This window comes from Anolis sagrei, chromosome 1, assembly GCF_037176765.1.
Source record: "Anolis sagrei isolate rAnoSag1 chromosome 1, rAnoSag1.mat, whole genome shotgun sequence".
Lineage (NCBI taxonomy): Eukaryota > Metazoa > Chordata > Lepidosauria > Squamata > Dactyloidae > Anolis > Anolis sagrei.
In genome coordinates, this window is record NC_090021.1 from 233,367,042 (window position 1) to 233,391,922 (window position 24,881).

At 39.4% G+C, this 24,881-nt stretch overlaps 3 protein-coding genes across 3 annotated transcripts; 1 reads left to right on the forward strand and 2 right to left on the reverse strand.

Moving 5' to 3' along the window:
* Positions 1-4,451: 4,451 nt before the first annotated feature.
* LOC132773124 (olfactory receptor 5AR1-like) lies at positions 4,452-9,585 on the reverse strand. The gene is made up of 2 exons (XM_060772105.2): positions 8,675-9,585; positions 4,452-4,488 (listed from the first exon to the last, which is right to left on the reverse strand). The coding sequence occupies exons 1-2, from the start codon at positions 9,580-9,582 to the stop codon at positions 4,452-4,454; spliced, it is 945 nt and encodes a 314-aa protein (XP_060628088.2). The 5' UTR covers positions 9,583-9,585.
* Positions 9,586-17,030: 7,445 nt separating this feature from the next.
* LOC132764478 (olfactory receptor 2F1-like) lies at positions 17,031-17,984 on the forward strand. The gene has a single exon (XM_060758538.2). The coding sequence runs from the start codon at positions 17,031-17,033 to the stop codon at positions 17,982-17,984; it is 954 nt and encodes a 317-aa protein (XP_060614521.2).
* A 5,473-nt stretch (positions 17,985-23,457) lies between these two features.
* On the reverse strand, positions 23,458-24,489 carry LOC132764392 (olfactory receptor 5AP2-like). The gene has a single exon (XM_060758432.2). The coding sequence runs from the start codon at positions 24,430-24,432 to the stop codon at positions 23,458-23,460; it is 975 nt and encodes a 324-aa protein (XP_060614415.2). The 5' UTR covers positions 24,433-24,489.
* Positions 24,490-24,881: the final 392 nt, after the last annotated feature.

The window sequence follows — 24,881 nt, forward strand, 5'->3', positions numbered from 1 at the left end:
GTACCAAACATCATGTTTTTAAAAAAATCGACAAAAAAGCAGTTCAATACATGGTAACGTTATGTAGTAATTACTGTATTTACGAATTTAGCACCAAAACATCACAATGTATTGAAATAGCTGTGGATCTAGGCGGGAGACAGACTGCATTGTATAATACAGAGCATTGGATGAGCGAAGGTTGGATAAGCGAGACTCTACTGTATATATAAATGGAAGGCCCGCACTTTGGAAACTTTCATGGGAAGAGGGGAGGTGGATCTGGAGGAGGACTTGGATCAAGAGTATAGAGACATATCTTTACACTTTATATAGGGAAATTAGACTTGGTGATGAGAGCTTTGAAGAAGAAACTAGATTAACCACTAAATGCAAGAAGAGACGAGGATGAAACATTAGAGAAGGGAGGGGAAGAAGGCAAAGGAACAGAGACCTGTGGTGGGGGGAGGGGGGGCATGGGGAGAAAAGTAAAAAAAGAAAATGGATAGTGAATGTTTTTAGAATGAGGAATGTTGATACATTGGCTATGATGAATAGGGAGGAAAAAGAGAGTGTTAAGGAATGGGAACTATCTGAACTTTAGGAAGAAGGGAAACATTTTAGAATAGGCTGCATAATATGGTCTTTCTTGGATTTTTTTTGTTGTAATTTTAGATGATGATTTTCCTGCTATAGGGAATAATGTGCAAATGTTTTACTGGGAAGGAAGGGCAAGGCTTCTATATCAATGTCTTCAACCCAAAGGATGGGAGGTCACTGCAGTGGGGTGAAAAGGGGAGAATAGCATAATGGGGAACAATGACTGTAGGCACTGTTTAGAAGTGCATGTGTTTATGTATAAATATATGTGTAGATTTTGGGAGAGGGAAAGCCATCTTGATAAAAAATGTAACTTCTGAAATATGATTGTAAAAATAAAAACTTTTGAGATTAAAGACACAGATAGTAATTACATTTCTTCCTTTACACTGGGGTAAGTGCATAAAATTGAATTTGGACCCTATAATGTGCATAGGTTTTAAACTACCCCTCTGGCTCACTGTTTCAATATGCAACGATTCTGCCACAATTTCAGTTTACATTGCTGAAGAGTGATCCATTTGGGACCACAGTGGAGGGCAACAGGTTACATTTCTATCCACTGGTATGTTAAGATCTGAAAAGAGGGGGGGGGGGGGGTGATGGCAAATAGCTACATATTTAATCCTAATGTTTTGCCTATGTTCAGATTGCTTTAGAGTCTATACTGAAATGAGATTCGTGGTGTTAGTATTTTCTGTCATGGAAGATTTCTGAGATCTATCCATTCACAGCATAAATGAATGAGAGGCTCAGCATAAATGTGAGGCTCATGTCTATACATGGCAGATGCACCAATCCAGCCCATCTGTAAAAATGTGTATCAATTTAAACATAAGAGCAACTAGATTCTTGTGGGTTTTTTCGGGCTATAGAGCCATGTTCTAGAGGCATTTCTCCTGACGTTTCGCCTGCATCTATGGCAAGCATCCTCAGAGGTAGTGAGGTCTGTTGGAATTAGGACAATGGGTTTATATATATCTGTGGAATGGCTGGGGTGGGGCAAGGAGCTCTTCCCTGCTGCAGTTAGGTGTGAATGTTTAGCTGATCACCTTCATTAGCATTTGAAGGCCTGCCTGAGTCTGGGAAAATCTGTTGCTGGGAGGTGTTAATCTGTGCCTGGTTTTTTCCTCTCTGTTGTTTAGCTGTTATAATTTTAGAGTTTTTTAATACTGGTAGCCAGATTTTGTTCATTTTCATGGTCTCTTCCTTTCTGTTGAAATTGTCCACATGCTTGTGGATTTCAATGGCTTCTCTATGTAGTCTGACATGGTGGTTGTTGGTGTGGTCCAGCATTTCTGTGTTCTCAAATAATATGCTGTGTCCAGGCTGGTTCATCAGGTGCTCTGCTATGGCTGACTTCTCTGGTTGAAGTAGTCTGCAGTGCCTTTCATGTTCCTTGATGCGTGTCTGGGCGCTGCGTTTGGTGGTCCCTATGTAGACTTGTCCACAGCTGCATGGTATACGGTAGACTCCTGCAGAGGTGAGAGGATCCCTCTTGTCCTTTGCTGAATGTAGCATTTGTTGGATTTTCTTGGTGGGTTTGTAGATTGCTTGTACGTTGTGTTTCCTCATCAGCTTCCCTATGCGATCAGTGGTTCCCTTGATGTATGGCAGGAACACTTTTCCTCTGGGTGGATCTTCATCTTTACTCTTGTGGTTTGTTCTTGGTCTTGCAGCTCTTCTGATGTCTGAGGTGGAGTATCCATTGGCCTGGAGAGCCCAGTTGAGGTGGTTCAGTTCATCTTGGAGGAGGTGGGGTTCGCAGATTCTTTTTGCACGGTCTGCCAAGGCTTTAATGATGCTTCTTTTTTGACTTGGGTGATGGTTGGAGTTTTTATGTAGATATCTATCTGTGTTTGTGGGTTTTCTGTAGACGGTGTGACCCAATTGTTGATCTGGTTTGCGGATGACTAGAACATCTAGAAAAGGCAGTCTTCCTTCATTTTCTTTTTCCATGGTGAACTGGATGTTTGGGTGGATGCTGTTAAGATGGTCCATGAACCTGTTGAGTTCTTCTTCTCCATGGCTCCAAATGGTGAAGGTGTCATCCACATATCTGAACCATATCGTGGGCTTTTTGGTTGCTGTTTCCAGGGCTTGTTCTTCAAAGTGTTCCATGTAGAAGTTAGCTATGACCGGGCTGAGAGGGCTCCCCATAGCTACTCCATCTTTCTGTTCGTAGAATTCATTGTCCCACTGAAAGTAACTGGTGGTAAGGCAATGGTGAAACAGAGCTGTGATGTCTTCTGGGAACCTCTGGTTGATGAGTGCCATGGTGTCTGCTACCGGGACCATGGTAAATAGAGATACCACATCGAGCAACTAATTTCTGGAACCTAAAATACCCTCTGTTGGTAGATTTTCATATCTTCAGATGGTACTGCTCCATTGAACAGAATTATATGGCAGTGTAGACTCATATAATCCAGTTCAAGGCAGTTAATCTGCATTCTGAAACTGGCTTATGTGGCAATGTAGATCCAGCCTATGTGCCTCATCATAAAGGCCAGGCAGTGTCTCTCTTTGCCTGACATCCAGGAGAAAAAGGAAGGGCAGCGAGGTGAATCTGTTGCCCCGCATGTAGCTCCATCTCAGCGACGTGCATGGGGAAAGCGTCGCCCTCCTGGTGAGGATGCATGCTATCTCCATTGGAGCCAGCACAACACAGGAAGTCACAACATCGTGTGATGTTCGGCGTCGTGCTCCATCCATTAGATGGGGTGAAAGTGTCCTAGGACACTAAATTTACCCAGTCTGCTGATGCTGTAAGTCACCAACAGGATTCTAGCCAGAATCTTGGGATTTATAGAAAAGGGGTCTATTCCGAGAAATAGCCTAGTGAATTTTTTCTAAAAATATATGAATAGTCTTCCCTAGGGACTGTCAAAGATTAGAGGAATGGCAATATTCATACATTAATAATTGTGTGTCAATACTTATGCAAACCTCCTTGATTTATTTGACATACTCAAGTCCTAACTCCTAATTGGATTCAGTGTTCCATTTTCTTGTGAATAGACTCAAGACTGCATCTGTAAACCATGAAGGGACCCTTATTATCCCCACTGAAAACTCTAATACATTAGTTTTTCTGAAGTTTAAGATAGTGTTCTTGAACAAAGCACTATAGAGGAGATGGGGGAAATGTCCAAGTTCCTTGGAGGCAGAGATAAAATTAAATGCCATAGAAAGTATTTACAGAGAAGTTGAAACTTTATTTTAGGGCATACAGCGAACTAGGTTATTTAAATATCTCACAGATGCTCTGTGATGTCCATGTGCACAGCAAGTGATGTTGTGGTATGGTAAAGATTAGATAATTCAATTCATTTTTTGCAATGGACTATATGCTTTTTCCTCCATCTGATGCTCTTCTCAAATGTACCTTCATATTCAGCAAAGACATGTGGATGATACCAGTTTGAATGGAGTAAATGATCATTCACCTGATATTACAGGTGAATGTACGGCTTGCACAATTATTGATTGTATACGAAATTGTTGATTGTATACGAAAAAAACCACAATTGCAGAATTGTTTTTGAGGCAACTCATTTTCTCTGGAACTCTGCTCTCTACACTAGCAGTGTCTTTATTTGAAAAGATTGATTATATTTCTCTTTGGTTCTCATTAATCCAGAAATACTTTTCGCCTGCTGAGGGAGGTAGTTATTTAAGGTTTAATGAGCCTTGAAATTTAAAACAGCCAGCTATCTGAAACAGCCTCTAGGCTTCTAATGGCTGCTGGGATAAATGAAGGTTAACTCCAGCAATGGAGGAATTATGACAAGATATGAACGTGGAAGCTCCATTTTCATTTGGGATGGTTGATTATCCCCTGGTTTTACTGAAATCTTTAATATTGTTAGTCAAGATAAGGACCATATATGTCTTCTACCCATAGTCACAGCCAGGACCTTTTAAAATTATGATTTTAAGGGCTTTTTTGTGTGTGCTTAAGAGGCTTAGGAGCAGTCCTAGACACACAGGAACAGGCCTCTGTATTAGGCTATTGAGAGCAATGTCCTGTTTACACATACTCAATCAGTTGCCTATGGTAAACCCACAACCACAACATTAGCAAAAGCTCTTCTAACCCCTCAAGTGATATATAGAAGAATGTAGAAGATACACAGGACTAAGCCCTACTCAGTTAAATGAGATTTAATCCAAGGTAAAAGAACAGAACCTTAAATGACATTTGTAAATACAGAAGCAAATGTTTTTATTGTAAAAGTCCACCAACCCTTCATTTTCAACAAACAGCAAATATTTCACTGGTGATTTACAAACTCCAAGGGCATTTATGCCATTTATATTGCAAACCACATCTATTGAGAATCGCTGTCACTGGAAGGGTGACTTTTCTTCTAGGCAACAGATGGTATGTGGTGTTTCATCCTAGCTTCCCTATTCACAATTATTTTGCATACAATTGTATTGTTGAAGGCTTTCATGGCTGGAATCACTGGGTTGCTGTAAGTTTTTTTAGCTGTATGGCCATGTTCCAGAAGCATTCTCTCCTGACGTTTTGCCTGCATCCATGGCAGGCATCCTCAGAGGTTGTGAGGTCTGTTAGAAAACAGACCTCACAACCTCTGAAGATGCCTGCTATAGATGCTGGCAAACAGATGTTGGAAAACAGACCTCACAACCTCTGAGGATGCCTGGCATAGATGCTGGCAAAATGTCAGGAGAGAATGCTTCTGAAACATGGTCATAGAGCCCGAAAAACTTACAGCAACTCAGTTACCTACAATCGTTGGCAAGTTAAAAAAATCAGAATATTTGAGACTAGAATTATATGCGACGTCTGAAGCATTTATTTCATCGTTATTCTTATTTGCAGATACAGTGATCCAAGCAATCACGGCATTGCTTGGAACCTACACATAAGTTGCTTTCATTTGGGCAAGCATCCTCAAACTGCAGCCCTTAAGCTGTTTGGGCCTCCAACTCTCAGAATTCCTGACCATTGAACGAGCTGGCTAGGCTTCTGGGAGCTGGAGGCCAAAACAGGTGGAGGGTCACAGTTTGAGTATTTCTCAAAATAAATGCACTGATTGAGCAGAAGTGGAGACACAATATTAGCATCCAATAAATCTTCACAATTTTACAGACACCACATAAGATATCTTTTTTTTTTTTTTAGCAAAGGGGAGAGATTGGGAAACTTTGTCAGGATTATTAAGAATGCTATGTGCCAAGAATCATTGGGTTATCCAGACGGATCCTATTCAATACTTTTTCTATTGCAAAAAAGCAGTCAGAAATAATGGCACAGATTGACCCTATCATAGCTTTTGTGACACTTTCCAAAGTGATACCATAAACTTTTATCTGTATTGTTTTACTGAGGCAGTTTTGTGGACTGTAGTCTCACAGGGATGTTAAGGGTCATTTGCAAGAGGCCCAAGACCAATCTCCCTCTGCGGCTGCTACCATCCCTTTCCTTGACACTTTTGCCTGTTTCATCTTACTTAGATTTTAGTAGCTCAGACAATGAGAGGAAGGCACCTTTCTCTGCTTCACCTCTCTGCGACATATGTACCAAATGAGAGAGACATAATTTCCCAGCTGTGTTACTGTACAGGCAAAACATTTGTCTTCCTATTTTATTTATTCCTTGTAATAATTTCCTGTCAAGCCGTGCATTTGCATATGATCCCAAAGTGCATGTAAAATTAATTTTGATGTGATTAAAACAGGAGATGGTTCAACATTTCCTGATAACATTTCAGCGTATGTGCATCATCCATCACCCCACCTTGTTGCTGGTCAGGACTGTTAAAGGCTGCTTCCATGCAGTGAAATTAATCTTAGTCATAGTGAAAAGCCACAGAACATTTTCTGCCTTTTGCTGGATTCAGTTGGATGATGGTTGACTCTTGTAATTCTCCATCAGCATTCTTTTTGCATGCCATGAGGTTGTAAGGTCTCATGCTAGTAGTGTGATGGAGCTTACTGGTATCAGGGTAAGGGTGCCCCTAGGGCAGTGGTTCTCAACCTGTGTTATTTTGGCCTACAATTCCCAGAAATCCCAGCCAGTTTTCCAGCTGTGAGGATTTCTGGCAGTTGAAGGCCAAAACATCTGGGGACCCACAGGTTGAGAACCACTGCCCTAGGGTTTTGCAGATGAGATAAAGGAAGAGCCATCGCTCTCCCAAACCTCCAGCAAGGGGGTTTCTAAGAGAGTGATGGCTTGTACTTTCTTCTGGTTGGAAAACTGAATCCACATATGATTAAAAACACCTATTTTTTGGCCATGAAATTTTGCCCTGGAAGCAGTGAACCACACCAAGGGCCCTTCCACACAGCCATATAACCCAGAATATCAAGGTAGATAATCCCACAATATCTGCATTGAACTGAGTTATCTGAGTCCACACTGCCATATATTCCAGTTCAAAGGAGATAATGTGGGATTTTATTCATATGTGTGGAAGGGGCCTGACTGCCCAGAGAGATCCTTGAACAAGAAGGTATTAACTACCTCCTTCCTCAATGACAGAAATCAAGAGCATTGCATCGGAGTTATATGAGTTATATTGCTGTTTTTTATGTATGCCAATAAACTGGATGTGAAACATGACATGTCCATCATGTATTTTTTGCTATTGTTTGAGTGCTGCATTAAGGGCTGCAGTTTGAGGATGCTTGCCCAAATGAGTGGGGGTATGCTGTGGGCTGATACTATATAGATACATGCATAAACCTTCATGTACATGTTATCAAGAATACAAAACACAGTTCAGTTATTTTGCATATTTATTCAGAAGCCCCAGTACCACAAATTCCAGGCATGCAGAGCAAAGCTCAGTTCTGGATATATCTGCACAGAAGTAATTTCTAGTGCAATGGGTTGAAAAGCATATAAAACACAGCTCAGTTATACATTTCTATTCAACAGGACATTGCAACGCAATAGCATTTGGACACACAAAGCACAGCTCAACTCCAAGTGCATATGCTCAAAAGGAAGCTACAGAATAAAAATCAGTAAACAAAAATACCTTTTCTTATCATTTCTACACTTTGTTGTAGAACAGGTTTAAATAACCTGCCTCCCTTTAGGTTGTTTAAAGTTTCAGTGCTTTTTAGTTGTCCTTAGCTTTGATGAGTAAGAATTGGTTCTCCCTGCTTAGTCATGAAGAAATCCTCTTTCGTCTTCCAGGCCCCCTTCTACACTGTCAGATAATACAGGTTATCAAAGCAGAAAATCCACATTATCTGATTTGAACTGGATTATCTTAGTCTACACTGCTATACACCGTAATCCAGTTCAAAGCAGATAATGTGGATTGTATACAGCTGTGTAGAAGGTGCCTCAGATCGATGTCCCAGCAAAATAGTCTTCTCTGTTTCAAGATAAAGTGGACACTAGTGAACAGCCATGGTAGCCACATGTGTCTACATTGGGTGCTTTCGAGGAACAATGTTCTTACCTCTGTTTATTTATCTATAGGATGTCATCTTGCAACTATTAGCTTTAAGTGCAATATAAAATAAACGCAGTAATAAATCCAAAAATCTAAACCCCTTATTTCTAATCCCAGATACTCAAAGCAATTACATTTCAGACGTTTTTATGTCATGGAGTTCTTAAGACATAGGTTATAAAGCTATCCAGGCTACCTTATTTGATTGAACATTTTGGGCCTAACACGGCACATAAACAGTATGCATTTTAGATCATTTCAGATCCCCAATAACTTAAAACTTTTTAGGGCTTTCTTTCATATTTGTCTGAGAGCATGAGTTCTCACAGTATAGTTGTGTCTGGCTGGTTGTTTTTGCCTGTGCACCTGTTTGTTAATAGTTTGATCTCACTTTAACTCTGATCTTCTGTATGTGTAAGCTATGTTGTGTTTGCTTTATTTTGTAGCCTACATTGAGTCTTGGTTTGGGGTGTGTGTAAAGAATAAACAACAACAACAACAATAACAAATACCAAAACCTCCAGCCACCTCACAACCCATTTGACTTATCTCGAGGTGCCCCTAGTGTTGTACACTTCAGATAAAATGACTGTGGTGCCAGTATTTATGAATTGTTTATGTCTCTTAAACAGACCAGCTCCCAAATGTGGATTCTCCTCAGGGCATTTTTCACTTCCTTGTTCCTCATGCTGTAGATCAATGGGTTCAGCATGGGAATCACTACAGTATAAAACACTGAGGCCCATTTGTCCTGATCCATGGAATAGCTTGAGCTTGGTCGCAGGTACATGAAAACTGTTGTCCCATAAAAAATGATGACTGTCCCCAAGTGTGAGGCACATGTTGAAAAAGCCTTTTGCTTCCCACTAGTTGAGTGGATCTGCAAGATTTCACAGAGGATGAATATGTATGAAACCATAATTTCTGCTGATGTGAATATTCCCAGAACCGTGGCAAATACAAATAACACCATTTCGTTGGTGCTTGTGTCAGTGCAGGAAAGAGCTAGCAAAGGGGGAACATCACAGAAGAAATGGTTGATGACATTGGAGTTACAAAAAGAGAGGGAAAAGGTGGAGATGGTCTGGGTCATTGCATTCACAAAGCCAACAAGGTAGGATCCAGCCACCATCAGAGCACACATTTTTGGGGACATCACCAACATGTACAAGAGAGGGTTGCAGATGGCAACATACCGGTCATATGCCATTGCGGCCAAGAGTATGCACTCAGTACTTGCACAGAAGACAAAGAAATACATCTGCACAGCACAATCTCTGTAGGAAATGGTTCTCTCTTCCACCAAAAAGTTCTCCAGCATCTTAGGGGCAATAGCTGAGGAATATCCAAAATCTAAGATGGACAAATGGCTGAGGAAGAAATACATGGGTTTCTGGAGTTGAGGGTCAATTCTGATTAACAGGATAATTCCAAGATTCCCTGCCAGAGCTACCAAATATATTGCTAATATCACAACAAAGAACATCAGCTTCATTTGAGGACTGTCCACTAATCCCAAGAGGACAAACTCATTCACTCTTGTGTGGTTTCCTTCGACCATTTTCTGCTTCTATGTGACTGAGCTATTGAAACACCTATATTTTGGGAAAAATACGTACATTAGTAAGAAACAATCTTCTTCTGTTTCTCTTTGGAATAGATAAAATTCTATGTTCCTGTGGAATTGGGCGGTCAAATGGGAGACTAGATCATTCTGAAGATTATCCGAATAGTAGAAAAAGTGGCTTATACCACATCCCTACCACTACATTGGCTTGGCTGAAATTTGTTTACAGACTTAATCAAACACGTCAACAAAATAGTTCAGAAGTCTATCTTTTTGCAATTTATTTTAAAGAGATTGCTAAAATCTGATTCACCTCAGTAATTATAGAATAATGGACTCACTTCTTATAAATTGCATATATGTACCAGATATGCTATTGTAAGGCACCTTTTCTGGAAGAGATCGACAGCAAAGATGAAATATTTTCAGTTCTACCCATACATAGAAACCATTGTATGTGCTAAAAAGGGCTAATTAGATTTCTGAATGAGTAGAACTTTGACTCACCTCCATTTCTGCAGTTTCCATGAAATTTAGAATTAAAACACATGGAAAAGAATGAGACACAATCACGTTATAAATCTGTAAAGTTCTTATTTCAATCAGCTGTGTGATCAAGGCAACATTGAGACTCCTGATGTCAAAGCAGTAATCATACAAGAGCTCTTTTATGTGTGGAATGTCCCTTGTGATCCAATCTTCTGATTCTTTGCTGTATATACCCAACAAAGTAATTAAATCCATTCTCAAGGGCTCTATACCAGGTGCCCTGCAGATATGTGATATCTTTAAAGGACAACAGAAATATTGGTTATCACATGTTAAATGATATGCCGAAGATGGCTATTTGCAAAATGTATGTATAGTAAGATATACATATAAATGTTCAACAGGGATATTTCCAAATTTTTCTTGTCAAAATGAGAAATCTTTCACTCAGGTTTCTACCATGTGTGATAATTCTAGTAGAAGCCAGAAAGTGTATTGTCCTACATCTGGCAAGACTGAACACCTAGATTCATAGCTGAAGTTGAAGGGGCACTCTCTTAAGACAGACAGGCAAAATCTAATAGCAGAACCAGAAAATGGAATCAAGGCAAACCCTCTGCCCCACCATACAAAACAAAACAAAAAAGCCGTGACGTCAGACAAATGAAGAAGATCTAAAAATACTGTAATGCACTGTATGTGAGGCTTTGAAAAGTGCTCAAAAACTTCAGTTGGCCAGACTGTTTACTGGGACTGGATACAGGGAGCATACAACTCCTCTGTTGCAACAGCCCCACTGGCTGTCAACCAATTCAAAGTGCTGCTTTTGACCTACAAAGCCCTTTATGGCTCCGGCCCAGATTATCTGAACGACCGTATTTTTCTGTGAACCTGGTAAACATCTACAATCAACGGGAAAGGGTTCTCTCTCTGTCCCACCACCCACTCAAGCACCTTTGTGGGAATGCTATCAAGCCATGACACCCCCCTCCCAAATTGATCTGGACCATCAGAGCATCCAAACATGAGATACAATTTTCCTTTATTTTTTAAAACATTTTCCTCTCTTTTGAAGTTTTGCAATATTGAAACCACTGTAGGCTCTGCAAGGGACCCAGCAGCAAACTGTACCCCAAACTATATTAATTAAAACCCTTTAACAAATGCATAAAATGATAAAGGGGCAGTGTGGAAGGGCCCTTAGTCTTCTTTGTGAAATACACAAAAAGTAGCTTTAATTGCTAATGCTTGTGCATGGTCAGATATATAAGTATGATGGAGGACAGAGAGGCAGAAAGGTAAAAAAAGGCTCCAGGTGCCACTGATATAAGAGAGGCTGTGGAAAAACCAATAGACTGTAGGTCTCCATACTAACAGTTCTAGGCATGCAAAATTTGCTAACTATAACAAGTGGCTGCAAGTTTCAATCCAACCATATCTAGAGGGTCATGTGAGTTCCAGCCCTGTTTAGAGTTACTAAATGTAAAATGAAAACAATACATTAGCTACAGTATTGTAATTTCTTTATTGTTCTTTGTGGTTGTTTATGGTCAAGTCATTATTGACATATGGTGACTCCCATTAAAGAGTCACAGAAGTCTCTAAAGAAGGAGTGTTATAGTGATTTGGCCGCTGGGTTACGACTGGAGACTAGGATTCAAATCCTTACTCACCCATGAAAATCCACTGGATGACTTTGGGGAAGTTTCTCTGCCTCAGAGGAAGACAAATACAAACCTCCTCTGAACAGAACTGCATTATATTAATCTACACTGATAAAACTGCATTATATGTCTATGTATATGGGTCCAAGGGCAGAGGATTTAAAATAACAGCAACAAAGACAATATATGTTACCACCCAACTCTCTTGATAGCTCGAGGCAGAGCAAAACGTATCTCCATAAAATACATACCATGGAATACATACATTAAATACACCATCAGTTAAAATTCATAGGTTAAAATATAGTGCAAGAATTAAAGTAAATATAAATGCATATATTAAAATACAAATAGAGTGGAAATGCACTGTTTAAAATTGACTGGGTAGGTCTGCTGGAAGAGATAGATCTTCAGCTCTATCTTGAATTTTGACAGCTCATTTAGCAGTTGAAGCTCTTTTGGCAGGCCATTCTACAATCTTGGGACAGCCAGTGAAAAGGTCCTCCAGGTGACTGTTGTCAGTTGCATTTTGGCTGGTTGGAGTAAGTACCCTACATAGAACCTAAGTATACAGCACAGATTATATGGGAGAAGGTGATCTCTAAGTATACAGCACAGATTATATGGGAGAAGGTGATCTTTGTAGGTAACTTGCACCCAAACCATGTAGGGCTTTAGCAGTCAAAACCAGCACTTTGTAATTTGCCTGGAAACTAACTGGCAACCAGTGGAGTGATTTTGGTATAGGGGTGGTATGCTCACTCCAAGATGTTCCCGTAACCAATCTAGCTGGCATGTTTTGAACTAATTGGAGTTTTCGAACTTGGTACAGAGGTAGCCCAATGTACAGTGCGTTGCCGAAGTCCAATCTTGATGTTACCAGTGCATGCACTACTTTTTTAGATTGGACTTCTGCAACGCACTGTAACTTCAAGATTGGACTTCCATTCTAGGTAGGAGCAGAGCTGGCATATTAACTGACGAAGTAAGCATATATGGATTTGTCTAACAACCATATAACACGAGACAGGTGAAGCGGGATGCTTTGCCAGGCTTTGCCAAAGTAACAGGGGCAGCGAGTTGAATCCATCACCCCATGTACCGCTCCCTCAGGGCTGATGCTTTCCCTATCACACGTGGTTTCTCTCTATACTACCATGTAATGCAATTCAATATAGTTAAATTACTTTTTGGAATGGCATTATATGGAAGTGTAGATGGGGCCTCATACAGGTACTTTAAAGTCTGAGGTGAACTAGTAGAGTTCATATGTTATTGACATGGCAACCACTGACTGCCACTGAGGACCCTTCCACACAGTCCTATATCCCAGAATATCAAGGCAGAAAATCCCACAGCATCTGCTTTGAACTGGGTAATCTGAGTCCACACTCAGATAATGTGGGATTTTCTGCCTTGATATTCGGGGGTATATGGCTGTGCGGAAGGGCACCCAGTGGACTCTTCAATAGGATTTATGTAATAAATAATAATAATAATAATAATAATAATAATAATAATAATAATAATAATTTATACCCCGCCACTATCTCCCCAAAGGGGTCTCAGGTTGGCTAACATGAGGCCAAGCCCAAAATTTACAGTACAGCAAAATAAAATACAAGAAGCAAAAATACTATCAAAATAAATACATGAAATAACAAAATAAAATAAACAATTTCAAAATAACATTATAGAGAAATAGAACACAGTAGAACACATAGCAAGTTCCAATTGATTCAGTCTGCTGTACTGTAGAGGGCCAAACAGTTGGGTTTATGTTTAGCTCACTACCAGTTGTGTTTTTTTTTCTATAGCACAGACTTAGGAAAACATTCTAATTATGGTTTTGGGAATTACAGAATTGCAACCTTACAGAGTTAATATGAGATGAAAATATCAGAATATTTTCTGGGCAATTCTAGAGGCCGCAAACTGCTGAACACAGGTATGAATATCTCATTCCAACCACCTTTTTGAATCTCAGATAAAAGACATACTGTGTTATGGTAGTTTTGGCCATTTCTATGAAAGACCTATAAACTGGACATGCAGAATTTCCAAAAGAAATTACAAGTTATGCATGCGAAATACAAATAATGAGCTAATACAGCATAGCTGTTTCCAGATAGGGAAATAGTAAGTGGAATGAGAAAATTTGCAAGACAAAGGGTTAAACAATCTGAGCTTTAAGGGTTCCTAAGAGCAGCGGGAGAAGATAGAAGCATAGATTCAAAAAGTACAACAAATGAATACTTTTTCTATTCTATAGGTATGCAAGAAAAGTGTGGCTGGTGAGAGGAGCTATGTAAAGAAATACTCCCCAAAAGATAAATTTTAGGGGAAAACAAAACTTCTTGGTGCCATTGGGCTTTTCTTGAGAGAAGCTGCAGAGTGTTTTCTTCCTTTTTGGAACATTGCAAAGAAGAAGACAAGGTAGACAAGGAACTTAAGTCACTCTGGGACTTTAAGTAAGCGAATCAGATCCTGATTTTCTGGCTAAAATTCTTGATTTGAGACAGATGGGGATAGGCCTGAGAGAGTGAAAAGAGCAAATCCCAGTTTTGCAGTTATTTTGCAAGAGGCTTCCATAAACAGAAGACAAACATTTGGGCTTTTGGGCAAAGATGGATGATTCAAGTAGGACTTTTTTTTTTCTAGAAAGGTTCTTGATCAAGGATGGATATTGACCTTTTCATCTGAGTGAACTGCCTTTGGAATCTGGGGATGTTTAAAGAGATCCGAGGTGGGGAAGTACTTTTAAGGTTTACTTAATATTGCATGACCTGTCTGCCTAAAACCTCTCTGAGAGAGAATATTGCTATATTTTAACTAATGAAGAGAACCAGCACAGAGCAGGTCCGCCTGTGTCCCTAAAATGAACTTATTTAGCCACACGAGTTTCTGTCCGTAATCCATTGTTTTGCAAACTACATCATATTATATTGGGAGGAACAGAACCTTCCTTCTGAGGCATTCAGTTATGCCTAACAATCTGATTCGTATTCTCCCTCTAATTCCACATATTCTTTCAGTGTAGTTGCTAGCTGTAGGATTTAACTAGGTTTTTCCCTAACTAATCCTGCTCTGTCCTTAACAGTCAAATACACACATCTTATAATAGGTATTGAACAAATTCTGACAACTGCCACAAATGCTAACAACCTAGTAGGAGCAGCATTGGGTTCTTATTAAGGTTCTTCAATGGTCACAAGATTTTGTTTGGACTACAGATCAATAATTTGAAGAGCAGCCCAATTAGTAAACAGCCCAGGTTTATTTGAAGGTCTCATAATTTTACTCCGGTTCAATGCCATATCACTGTTCTTTCTCCTGACTATCACTGGAAATCAATACACAGCGATATATTTTTCTGTTTGTTGAAACTGGATGAAATTTATAGGCACTGTAATCTTTTACGAGGCTATTATGCCTGCTATTTTTGAGACAAATGGGATTTGGGGGCTCTGCGTTTTTAGATTTTGATATTTTACAAAATGAGACTGCTGGTAATGAATGAATGTGTGTGTGTGTGTGTGTGCATATGGAGAATGAGATGAAGTTTTCAGAAATACTTTACTCTTGTGGTGGGGTAAAATCTTACAGGTTTCAGAAGGACAGATGCAGGGAATTTTCTGCAGAAGTATGGATACAAAGAATTTCCAACACAGGTGCACTTTTCCACCACAGTTTTTATAGGAAATTGTCTTGAAAATTATTTACAGCCTAGAGGTCAGCTTGCTCAAGAAACTAGCAAAAGTTCAGAAGAATATGAGCAGTATATCTGGATATGTATTCATGTGTATGTAAGAGTTGAAATAGGGTCAGTTGACTTGGAGAACTTTGATAAAGTCATTTATTGTGATAGAAGAAATGCAAGATAGACAGAAATGCAAGATAAGTCGCTGTGTTTTCTGTATATAAAAACCCCAGGAAGAATGCCAGTAGTTTTCAGACATATACTGACCCTTTATCATCTTGCACCTTATTGGCCTGCAAAAGAGAAAAGTGTACTACTTACTCCATGAGGAACGGGAGAAGTCTGAATGGGAAAACTTTATCATACATGTGTATACTTCCAAAAAACTGAGAACATTTAACATAGAATAAAATAAATACAGATTTCCAATTGTGTGGAGAGCATCTAATGTAGATGCTCTCTTAATCAGACTTATTGCTATGTACATGAAGAGAGGGACTAAACTAGAATGAATCGGGAGTCTTGGCCACTTCCATATTCACATGGTAATTGAACATCTTAGTTGGCAACTGTCTGGAATTGCTGTATATGGCCCCGTGTTCCTCCCTTTGAAATTGCTAAGTGTTTAATCCATATTTGGTGTGCTTTGATAGATCCTGCTTCATTTTGGACATCTTTTGAGTTTTAATTGAGACATTTGATTTTGGATTACATATAGTGGTTCCTTCTTTTCTGTAGTTTAGCTCATCTGCAGTCAACCAGTCTGAAAATATTAAATGAAAAATTGCAGAATTAAACAATTTATAAGTTTTAAATTGCATGCCACGTTCATATGACTTGCTTCAATATATTGTTTCATTATTAGTTATTGTTGTTGATCTCTTACTGTGCCTAATTTATAGGTCAAACATTATTGTAGACAGGAAAAACATACAGAAAAATCATAGAGTAATTACGTAAGATTTGGAACTATTAACAGTTTAGACGCCCATTGACAAATTTTGATATCTGTCAAAATCCAGGCTGTTATCATCAACAACCTCATCAGATGGAGCTTACTTCGGTGGCATATGCCAGTTCATCCCTAGTTGACCCACAGAGCCCACCGGCTCCCAATATAATGCAAAAGAACTTCCGGTGGTGCTCCGTAGGTCAACTAGTGAGGAACTGGTGTATTTCATCGCTGCGGCAACACTGGAGGCTTCCTGTGTTGCACCAGGATGAATGGGGCAAGTTGCATGGTTGACGCTTTCCCCCCTGAGATCAGCTTAAAGGTAAGCTGGGCAATGTGGGTTGTGGGGAAACAGGTGTCCCATGCCCCCCGATAGTGGTTGCCAGATTTGCCACGACACATGACAATTTCAACAGCCTGTGTGAAAAGGGTTCAAGTCTTATTTGGGAGATTCTCAGAACTGCATTTTTGGCAACTGTAGAACACATAATGTTACACATGGGAGATATCCGACCTATTTTAGCAAGGTCACTATTTTGTTGTTAATGAAGAGAGACAAGAGAGTAAAGTAATTTCCTTCCTTCCTTCTATACTTTGATTTCCATTATTACAGAAAATATGCAGATCTGGATATAACATGGGAAGCATCAATCAGACATGGAATATGGAGTTTTTCCTCTTGGGTTTGTCCACTCATCCAGAAACCCAGAAATGCCTTTTTGCTCTTTTTCTAGTGATGTATCTTGTCATCCTTGCAGGGAATATGCTCATCATGCTGGTGGTAAGCAGGGACATGCACTTGCACACTCCAATGTATTATTTTCTGAGCCATCTCTCATTTCTGGACATCTGCTATACCACCACAGTCATCCCTAAAATGCTGTCTAACTTCCTAGCAAAGCACAAAACCATCTCCTTTGTAGGTTGCATGACACAGATGTATATATCGCTGTCTTTAGGAGCTACTGAATTCATCCTGTTGACTGTTATGGCATATGACCGCTATATGGCCATTTGTCATCCTTTGCATTATAGTACCATTATGAGTCAGGGGCTGTGTACGCAAATGGCAGCTGAGTGTTGGCTCAGTGGGTTTGTGAGTGGTGTAGTAATAACAGTGTCCACTCTACATTTGCCATTCTGTGGGAAGAAGACCATCAACCATTTTGTCTGTGAAGTGTTAGCTGTCCAGCATTTGGCATGCTCTAGCTCCTTTGTTGGGGATGCAATCATGCTGGGAGCTGGGACGCTTATTCTGCTCATACCCTTTATTCTTGTGGTAATGTCTTATGTCTACATCCTCACAACCATCCTTCACATCCGATCAGCTGAGGGAAGACACAGAGCGTTTTCCACCTGCTCAGCCCACCTAATGGTGGTGAGCCTGTGCTATGGGACAGCCATCTTTGTCTACCTGAGGCCCAGATCCCACTATTTTCCCAAGCAGGGGAAAACTATCTCGGTGTTCTATTGCATCGTTACTCCCATGCTGAACCCCATGATCTACAGTTTGAGAAATCAAGAAGTAAAGGCTGCCCTGGTCAAGCTTAGTGAGGAAATGAGGAAAGGGAGAACCCTACCTTGCTTGTGATCTCGCTACTTTTGCCTCATTTACTGTCAACATCAAACTGAGGATGCATGCATATACTATAGAATTAAGGCAATTTGACTACTTTTCCTGCCATGGTTCAATGCTATGAAATCATAAGAGTTGCGGTTTGGTGAGACACCAGCACTCTTTGGCAAAGAATGCTAAAGATCTCATAAAATTATAATTGCCATGATTCCATAACATTAAGCCAAAAAAAGTAAAAACTTGGCTATGAGACCAAGCCTTTGGGCACTAAGCAATACAATGAATGATCAGGGATTATGTTCAATTGCTATTTGACATTTGGAACAGTTTTGGAACATGATTTCTGAATTATGTGATTTAATGTTTTTTATTGCTGTTGTGGTTTATGTAATTGTAATGTTTTTAAATTGTGTTGTGATACTATGTATACTGTTTTGTTGGAAACCGCCTCGAGTCGCTGATAGGTATACAAATACAGTAAATAAATAAATAAATAAATAAATAAATGTTTATATTAATATGCTTTCAACTCCATGTTTTGATTGTCTAAATGTTATGTTTTTATGAACTAATTGATAGTTATATGTGATGGTTGCTCTGTGTTAGGTTATATATATATGTTTGGCATTAAATTTTGCCATAAATATGTTGGAAACTGCTTTGATTCTCCACGGGGTGAGAAACGCAGTATACAAGTGAAGTAAGTAAGTAAGTAAGTAAGTAAGTAAATAAATAAATAAATGGCAGTTAAAGCGGTGTCAAACTGCTTTGATTCTACAGTGTAGATACACTATGAGTCCTATTTGGTAGGGTTGAAGATGTATGTGCACAGTTTTTGAATATATTTTTGAGTACAGTAAAAATAAATAAATAAACTGGACATGTAATTGAATTAAAACAATTTAGGAACAAATTGGAATAAATATATACATACACCTGCATGTATGTAGCAACACCTTCCTTCTCTTAAAAGAGCCTTCTTTGGCAACCACTCAATTCAAAACATTTACCTGAAGACAAAGGTCATTGGTGTTGGAAAGACCAAGCAGGAGAAAACAGTAGCAGTAGATTATAATTGCCATAAGTTACTTCTGCCAAATATGTTCCAATCTGTCCCTCCTGATTTTCCTGAGCCACTTGTACTGAGCTTACTGGAATCTGAAATAGCATTTCTTTTCTAATAGGCCTTAAACTATTTCTCTTTTTATTCTCTGTACTCCAAACCCCTTCACTTCTGAATAATTCAACTGTTATATTGACTGCTCTTAAAAATGCTTAATAAATCGAAAGCTTTGTTTGCTAAGTACTACCACCCTTTGTGTATATCTGAAGGTACAGAGAAGGTGTTTGGTCAAGACTACCTGACCATCACATGTTTGACCCTTGCCTTTTGTGGCTTATTAAGTTTAGCAGGTGAAAATTGTTTGTCAAAAGTACAGATTTGAAACACCGAATAGTTCCAACTTCTTGAAAAGCCGTTCTAATTGACCACTGCTGAAGTAACTTTACCTGGACCTGGATAGAATTAACAAGTACAAATCATCACCTAACCATATGTACTTGGGCAGGATGATGGGGAGCGGGACCTGAAACTATAAATATCAATAGTTTGTTGTTGTTTGCTGTAATATATTCATTTATATTCCACCATCTTCCTAAAAGTAGGATTCAAGTTGCCTACAAAATAATAAAATATGTACAGACGGAAATACATACAAACAAAACAGTAAAGAATTGCTTCAAAATGCCATGGAAAATCAGTATGACAGCACACCATGGAAAATACATCACAGTTCCTGAAGGTTTGTTATAATTTTAAATTTTGCTTGTTATCTATAGGACAGCAAGGAGGGAACCATGCTAACTTCCTTAGGGAGGGAGTTTCAAAGCCTGTGAGCAAATACCATAAAATTACCATAAAATCTGCTTGGGAATCTGGGGGGCAGAGAAAAAGATCTCACTCCAAGAGCTTAGTGCTCAGGCAGACTCATATAGGAAAAGGTGGTCCTTTAGGCAGCCTGGATCCAGATCATGAAAGGCTTTATGGGTAACAACCAGCACTTTGAATTGCTCTGGGAAAAACAACAGCCAGTTGAGCTGTGGCCACAACAGAGCTGTATGCTCCACATAGCTAGTTGCAGTTAACAATCTGGTTGTAGCTCTTTGAGCAACTAAAGTTTCTGTATGCTTTTTCAAAGGCAGACTGACTTTAGAGTATATGATAATAAGCCAAACCGAATGTAACCAAGGCATGTGTCATTATGCCAAGGACCAGGACTAGGTGCAGTTTAACTATGCAAAAGCATTCTTGGGCTCCACAGAAACCTCACTTCTAGGCTCAGGGCTGAATTCATGAATAAATCCAAATAATGAACTTGTCTTTAGGATGGGGCTACCTTATCCATCACAGTCTGGATTCCTTTTCCTAGATCTGACTTTCAACTGTCTCAACTGGATTAAGCTTCAATATGTTTGTCCTCACTCATTCCATTACAGATGCACAGCAATGGTTTAGAACTGAGACAACTTCCATGAAATTAGATGGAAAGGAGGCATAGAAATGTGTGCTACCAACAATTAAACTTATAAACTATGGGTAATCATGGGTTTAATTTTATTTGTTGAAGAGCATATGGGACACTTACAGGCCAATGACTAGGCTGATCAGTAACCTCACAGCATTGCCTTCTGAATCATCAGCCCCTTCAAGAAGAATTGGGACCACTGTAAAACAATACTCCCAATCCCATCTCATAGATATAGTCAAGAGTTATGATCAAGGTCAATCATACTGAGAACTCCTTGGAGATCCAACAGAACCAAGGAGACAAACTCCTGTTGTTTCTGAAAGGTTTTCACTAAAGTTCCCAAATAACCAGACTGAAATGGATCTAGGTCATCTGTCTCAGTGCACACTCTATCTAAATGGAGACTGGCTGACATCTAACATGATGGAATTCATAAAAGGGTTTTTGCATACTCCTTGGTATAAAAGCACATTATTTACCTACTCAGCTTGTTCCTCTCTGGGTTGTTTAATAAATCAGAATAAGAAATAACTAGAAAACTTATGGCTCTTAGTTTTCCACATTCTTGAGGTGTAAACAATGAAATCCCCTGGGAATTCTGGAGTGTTCATCTAGCTATAAGAACATGGCTGAATGCTTCTCTGTCATCCTTCTTTTCTGTACCCACTAATAAAAAGCCGTGTCAGAGGTGGGCTGCAACAGGTAAAAGGTAGCTTTTGTGAGTGTGGAAGAAAATGTGCAATGGTTGCACTTTGTTACATTTTACAACACCCTGAATTAGGATCTAGAGCTGAATCTGCATGAAGACTGTATCCCAGTTCCACTATGTGGTACCCTATCCTGGTTTGACTCCTTTACTAACACATGTACATGTTTTTATCAGTTTGGGAAGCCACATAAGAACCCCATTATATAGTCACACTGGTACAATAGGGTGTTTCTGCGGTGCGCACATGTTCCTGTATTGGTTTGAGTCCAATACAGCGACCTCGCTAATGGCATTTAGGAAAAAACTAAAAACCTGGATGTTTGAGCAAGTCTTCAATTGACCTTCGTCGTGATGTTCTATCTGACCATGGATTAGCAATCAAGACAACGAATTGGATGACGATTTTAACTATGAGATGTCCCGATCTGTATTGGTGGCCCAATACTGCGTATGTTTTTTGTATGTATTCTTAATTTTAATTTTTATATGCTCAAGTGAATTGTATTTTTTAACATTGTATATTTTAACATGTTGTAAACCGCAATGAGTCGCCGCACAGGCTGAGATATTAGCGGTATACAAGCATACCAAATAAATAAATAAATAATAAATAAATCATACAATTGCAGTGGCTGGAGGAGAGAGTGTCATTTCCACATCAATGCACATATCTGCACAATCAAGTAGCCTTTCTCTGTTTTCCATAATTCAAACAACCCATTAGATTTATTCCCATTGGATTTAATTAAATGACAAGGTGACTGGCCAAGACAGGTGTCCCATTTCAAATCCCATTCCTGTAATGTTTCAGCAATCAATTGGCTTATCAATGTATGGCCCTTATCAATGTATTGTCCTTACCAATGTATGGTTTAATTTTAGCCTCAGTGAGTTTACTCTCAGTAAATACTTCAAAATACTTAAGATCCAGCTTTAGTGGATCCTTATCAGAGTGGTGACACTCATCAATCAACATTTCCAAGGCTGTGATGATGATGATGATGATATTATTTTATTTATACCCCACTTTCTCTCTCTCTCAAAAAAGAGATGCAATGCAGCTTTCAGTAAAAGTGATACAAAAAATTTGGTGCTGACCATTCTAGCAAGAGCCACTCACCCACCGGATGGTCACCACATACCAATCAAGATCAACTGCTGCTTTGAGTGGTAGATGTAGCCCCATCCTGAGTGGAGACCTGCTTCAGCTGTTGTTCCATATCCTTATGTCTGTCTTGAGGCTCCAGGTAACAAAGATGTAGACACACAATAGCATTAAGTATTTATTCCTACTCTTTGGTAGTCAGGAGGAGAGGAGCAGAAACAGAGCTGGAAATCTACTCTTTCCCTCATAAACACAAATACACTCCAAGCTTATATATCCTATATAGCGTGAAAGTCAAACCTGCCCCTTTTGGATCCTTGTTGGAGACAAACTGAATCCCTGGCTCTGAGCCTTTCTTTCCCCCCAGCATTATTCATCCTGAGATATGTCTCAATGCCGGGCAACTCAGAAAAACAGAGAAATTCCCCATTACTTCAGCCAATGCTGTGAAACCTGGCAACATTAGGTACAATATTATGACACCCAAAGGTGATGGCTCTTCGAAGCACTGAGAAGACGAAGAAGAACCTGGAAGACAAAATAAAGTTATGGTGGGTTATTACATAAGCGAATGTACTTCTGGAGATCTTGTGAAAATCCAGATAATATGGAACCTCAGAGCTGATTGGCTTCCATTTTTGAAAGGGAGAGCAGAAATCCATGGAACATGTCCAGAAGTATTGTGGAGAAAGCATATAAAGGGTTAGTTCCATCCCTTCTGGTCTTGATGACATTGCAAATGGAGAAGAATCACCTTTTGATTTGGTGATATTATCTGTTCTCAGAAGGACATCTGAAAGCTCATTTTCTTGGGCTTTGAAAAGTAAAAGGGACAGAAAAATGTGAAAAGGGGAGCTAGACATAACTGGAATTCTGTGTGCACTGTGCCATTATTTTTATCACTTCTGCAGCTTCAAATTTTAATAGGACACTAGTGTTCCTGTTATACTTTTCTCTGGTGAGGTCACAAAGAGTCGGAAGCGACTGAATGAATAAACAACAAAATCATTAACTTGTGTATAATGTGCGAAGTTCGCTTTGGAAAATAAAGAAAAACTGTCAATGTTTACATATATCAATGGTTGGTTATATCAATAATAGCTTTCTATAGCTGTGGAAAAAACAGTCAGATGCAGACTATCCATTTTAAGCAGTTGTTTTAATCACTTTAGAATGTATCTGTACTGAGAAATGTTTCTTTCTGTTGAACACTCTTCTCAAGGCATTCTTCACCTCCTTGTTCCTCAGGCTATAGATCAAAGGATTCAACATGGGATTCACTACAGTGTAAAATACTGACACAACCCTGTCTTTGTCTGGTGAGGAAGCTGAACTAGGCCGCATGTACATAAAGACGGCTGTCCCAAAGAACATGGCAACAACAATCAAGTGTGAAGTGCAAGTAGAGAAGGCTTTATGCCGGCCCTCAGAGGAGTGGATTTTCAAGATGGCAGAGAAAATATAGATATAAGAAATACATATTTCCAGTGTGATAAAAACCCCGTTAAAGATACAGAAGGCAAAAAGAATGATCTCATTCACTCTGGTGTCAGTACAGGAGATGTTGAGGAGTGGTATCACATCACAGAAAAAATGATGGATGACATTGGAGCGACAGAAAGAGAGTCGAAAGGCACAGCCTGTGTGTATCATTGAAATCACAAAACCACAAATGTAAGAACCAATAAGGAGCTGCAGACAGAGCTGGCGGGACATTATGACATTATACAGCAAGGGTTTACAGATGGCCACATACCGATCATAGGCCATCGCAGCCAGAAGGAAGCACTCTGTTGTCCCAAAAGCAATGAAACTGTACATCTGGGCTGCACAGCCACTAAATGAGATGGTTTTATTCTCAACTAAAAGGTTGATCAGTGCCTTGGGCATGATGGCTGAAGAATAAGAGAAGTCCAGGAAAGCCAGGTGGCTGAGGAAGAAGTACATAGGGGTGTGTAGCCGGGGGTCGACCTTGATTAAAGTGATCATGCCTAGGTTCCCTACCACTATGATCAAATACATGATCAGGAACACTGCAAACAGAGCACTCTTGAGTTCAGCCCTGTCTGTTAATCCCAGGAGGATGAATTCAGTCATGCTGGTGGAATTGGTCTCCATCATTTCTGTAATGAGCTGATAATTAATAGTAATAAATGTGATTAGCAGTTAAAATATATAAGAAATAAATGTTTATCCTTTCTTTTGTATCAGTGTTTGCTTTCCTGATGGAAATTTGCTTGGTCAATGGGAAATTTGCCCAGGCAATGCTTTAACCTCTTCACATTGGTGCAGTGGCTGGTGACTGATGGTCGTTTTTATACACATGCTCCATCTTTTCTGAAAAACATAATCACAAATGTAACTGAAGCAGCTGTTCATCTCTGCAGGAGAAAGCAAGCCTCTAGTGGCATCAAGATTTAATTTAAGCATAGTAGCTTCCATTTCTCACGCAATCTATGCAATCCACGTTTTGTGGCGTATCTTTTGCTAACATCAAAAACCTGTTCTAATTTGACTTAGCAAGAACAAGCAGTGGATCTACTGCTGTGAGGGCAACCAGCCAATGAACT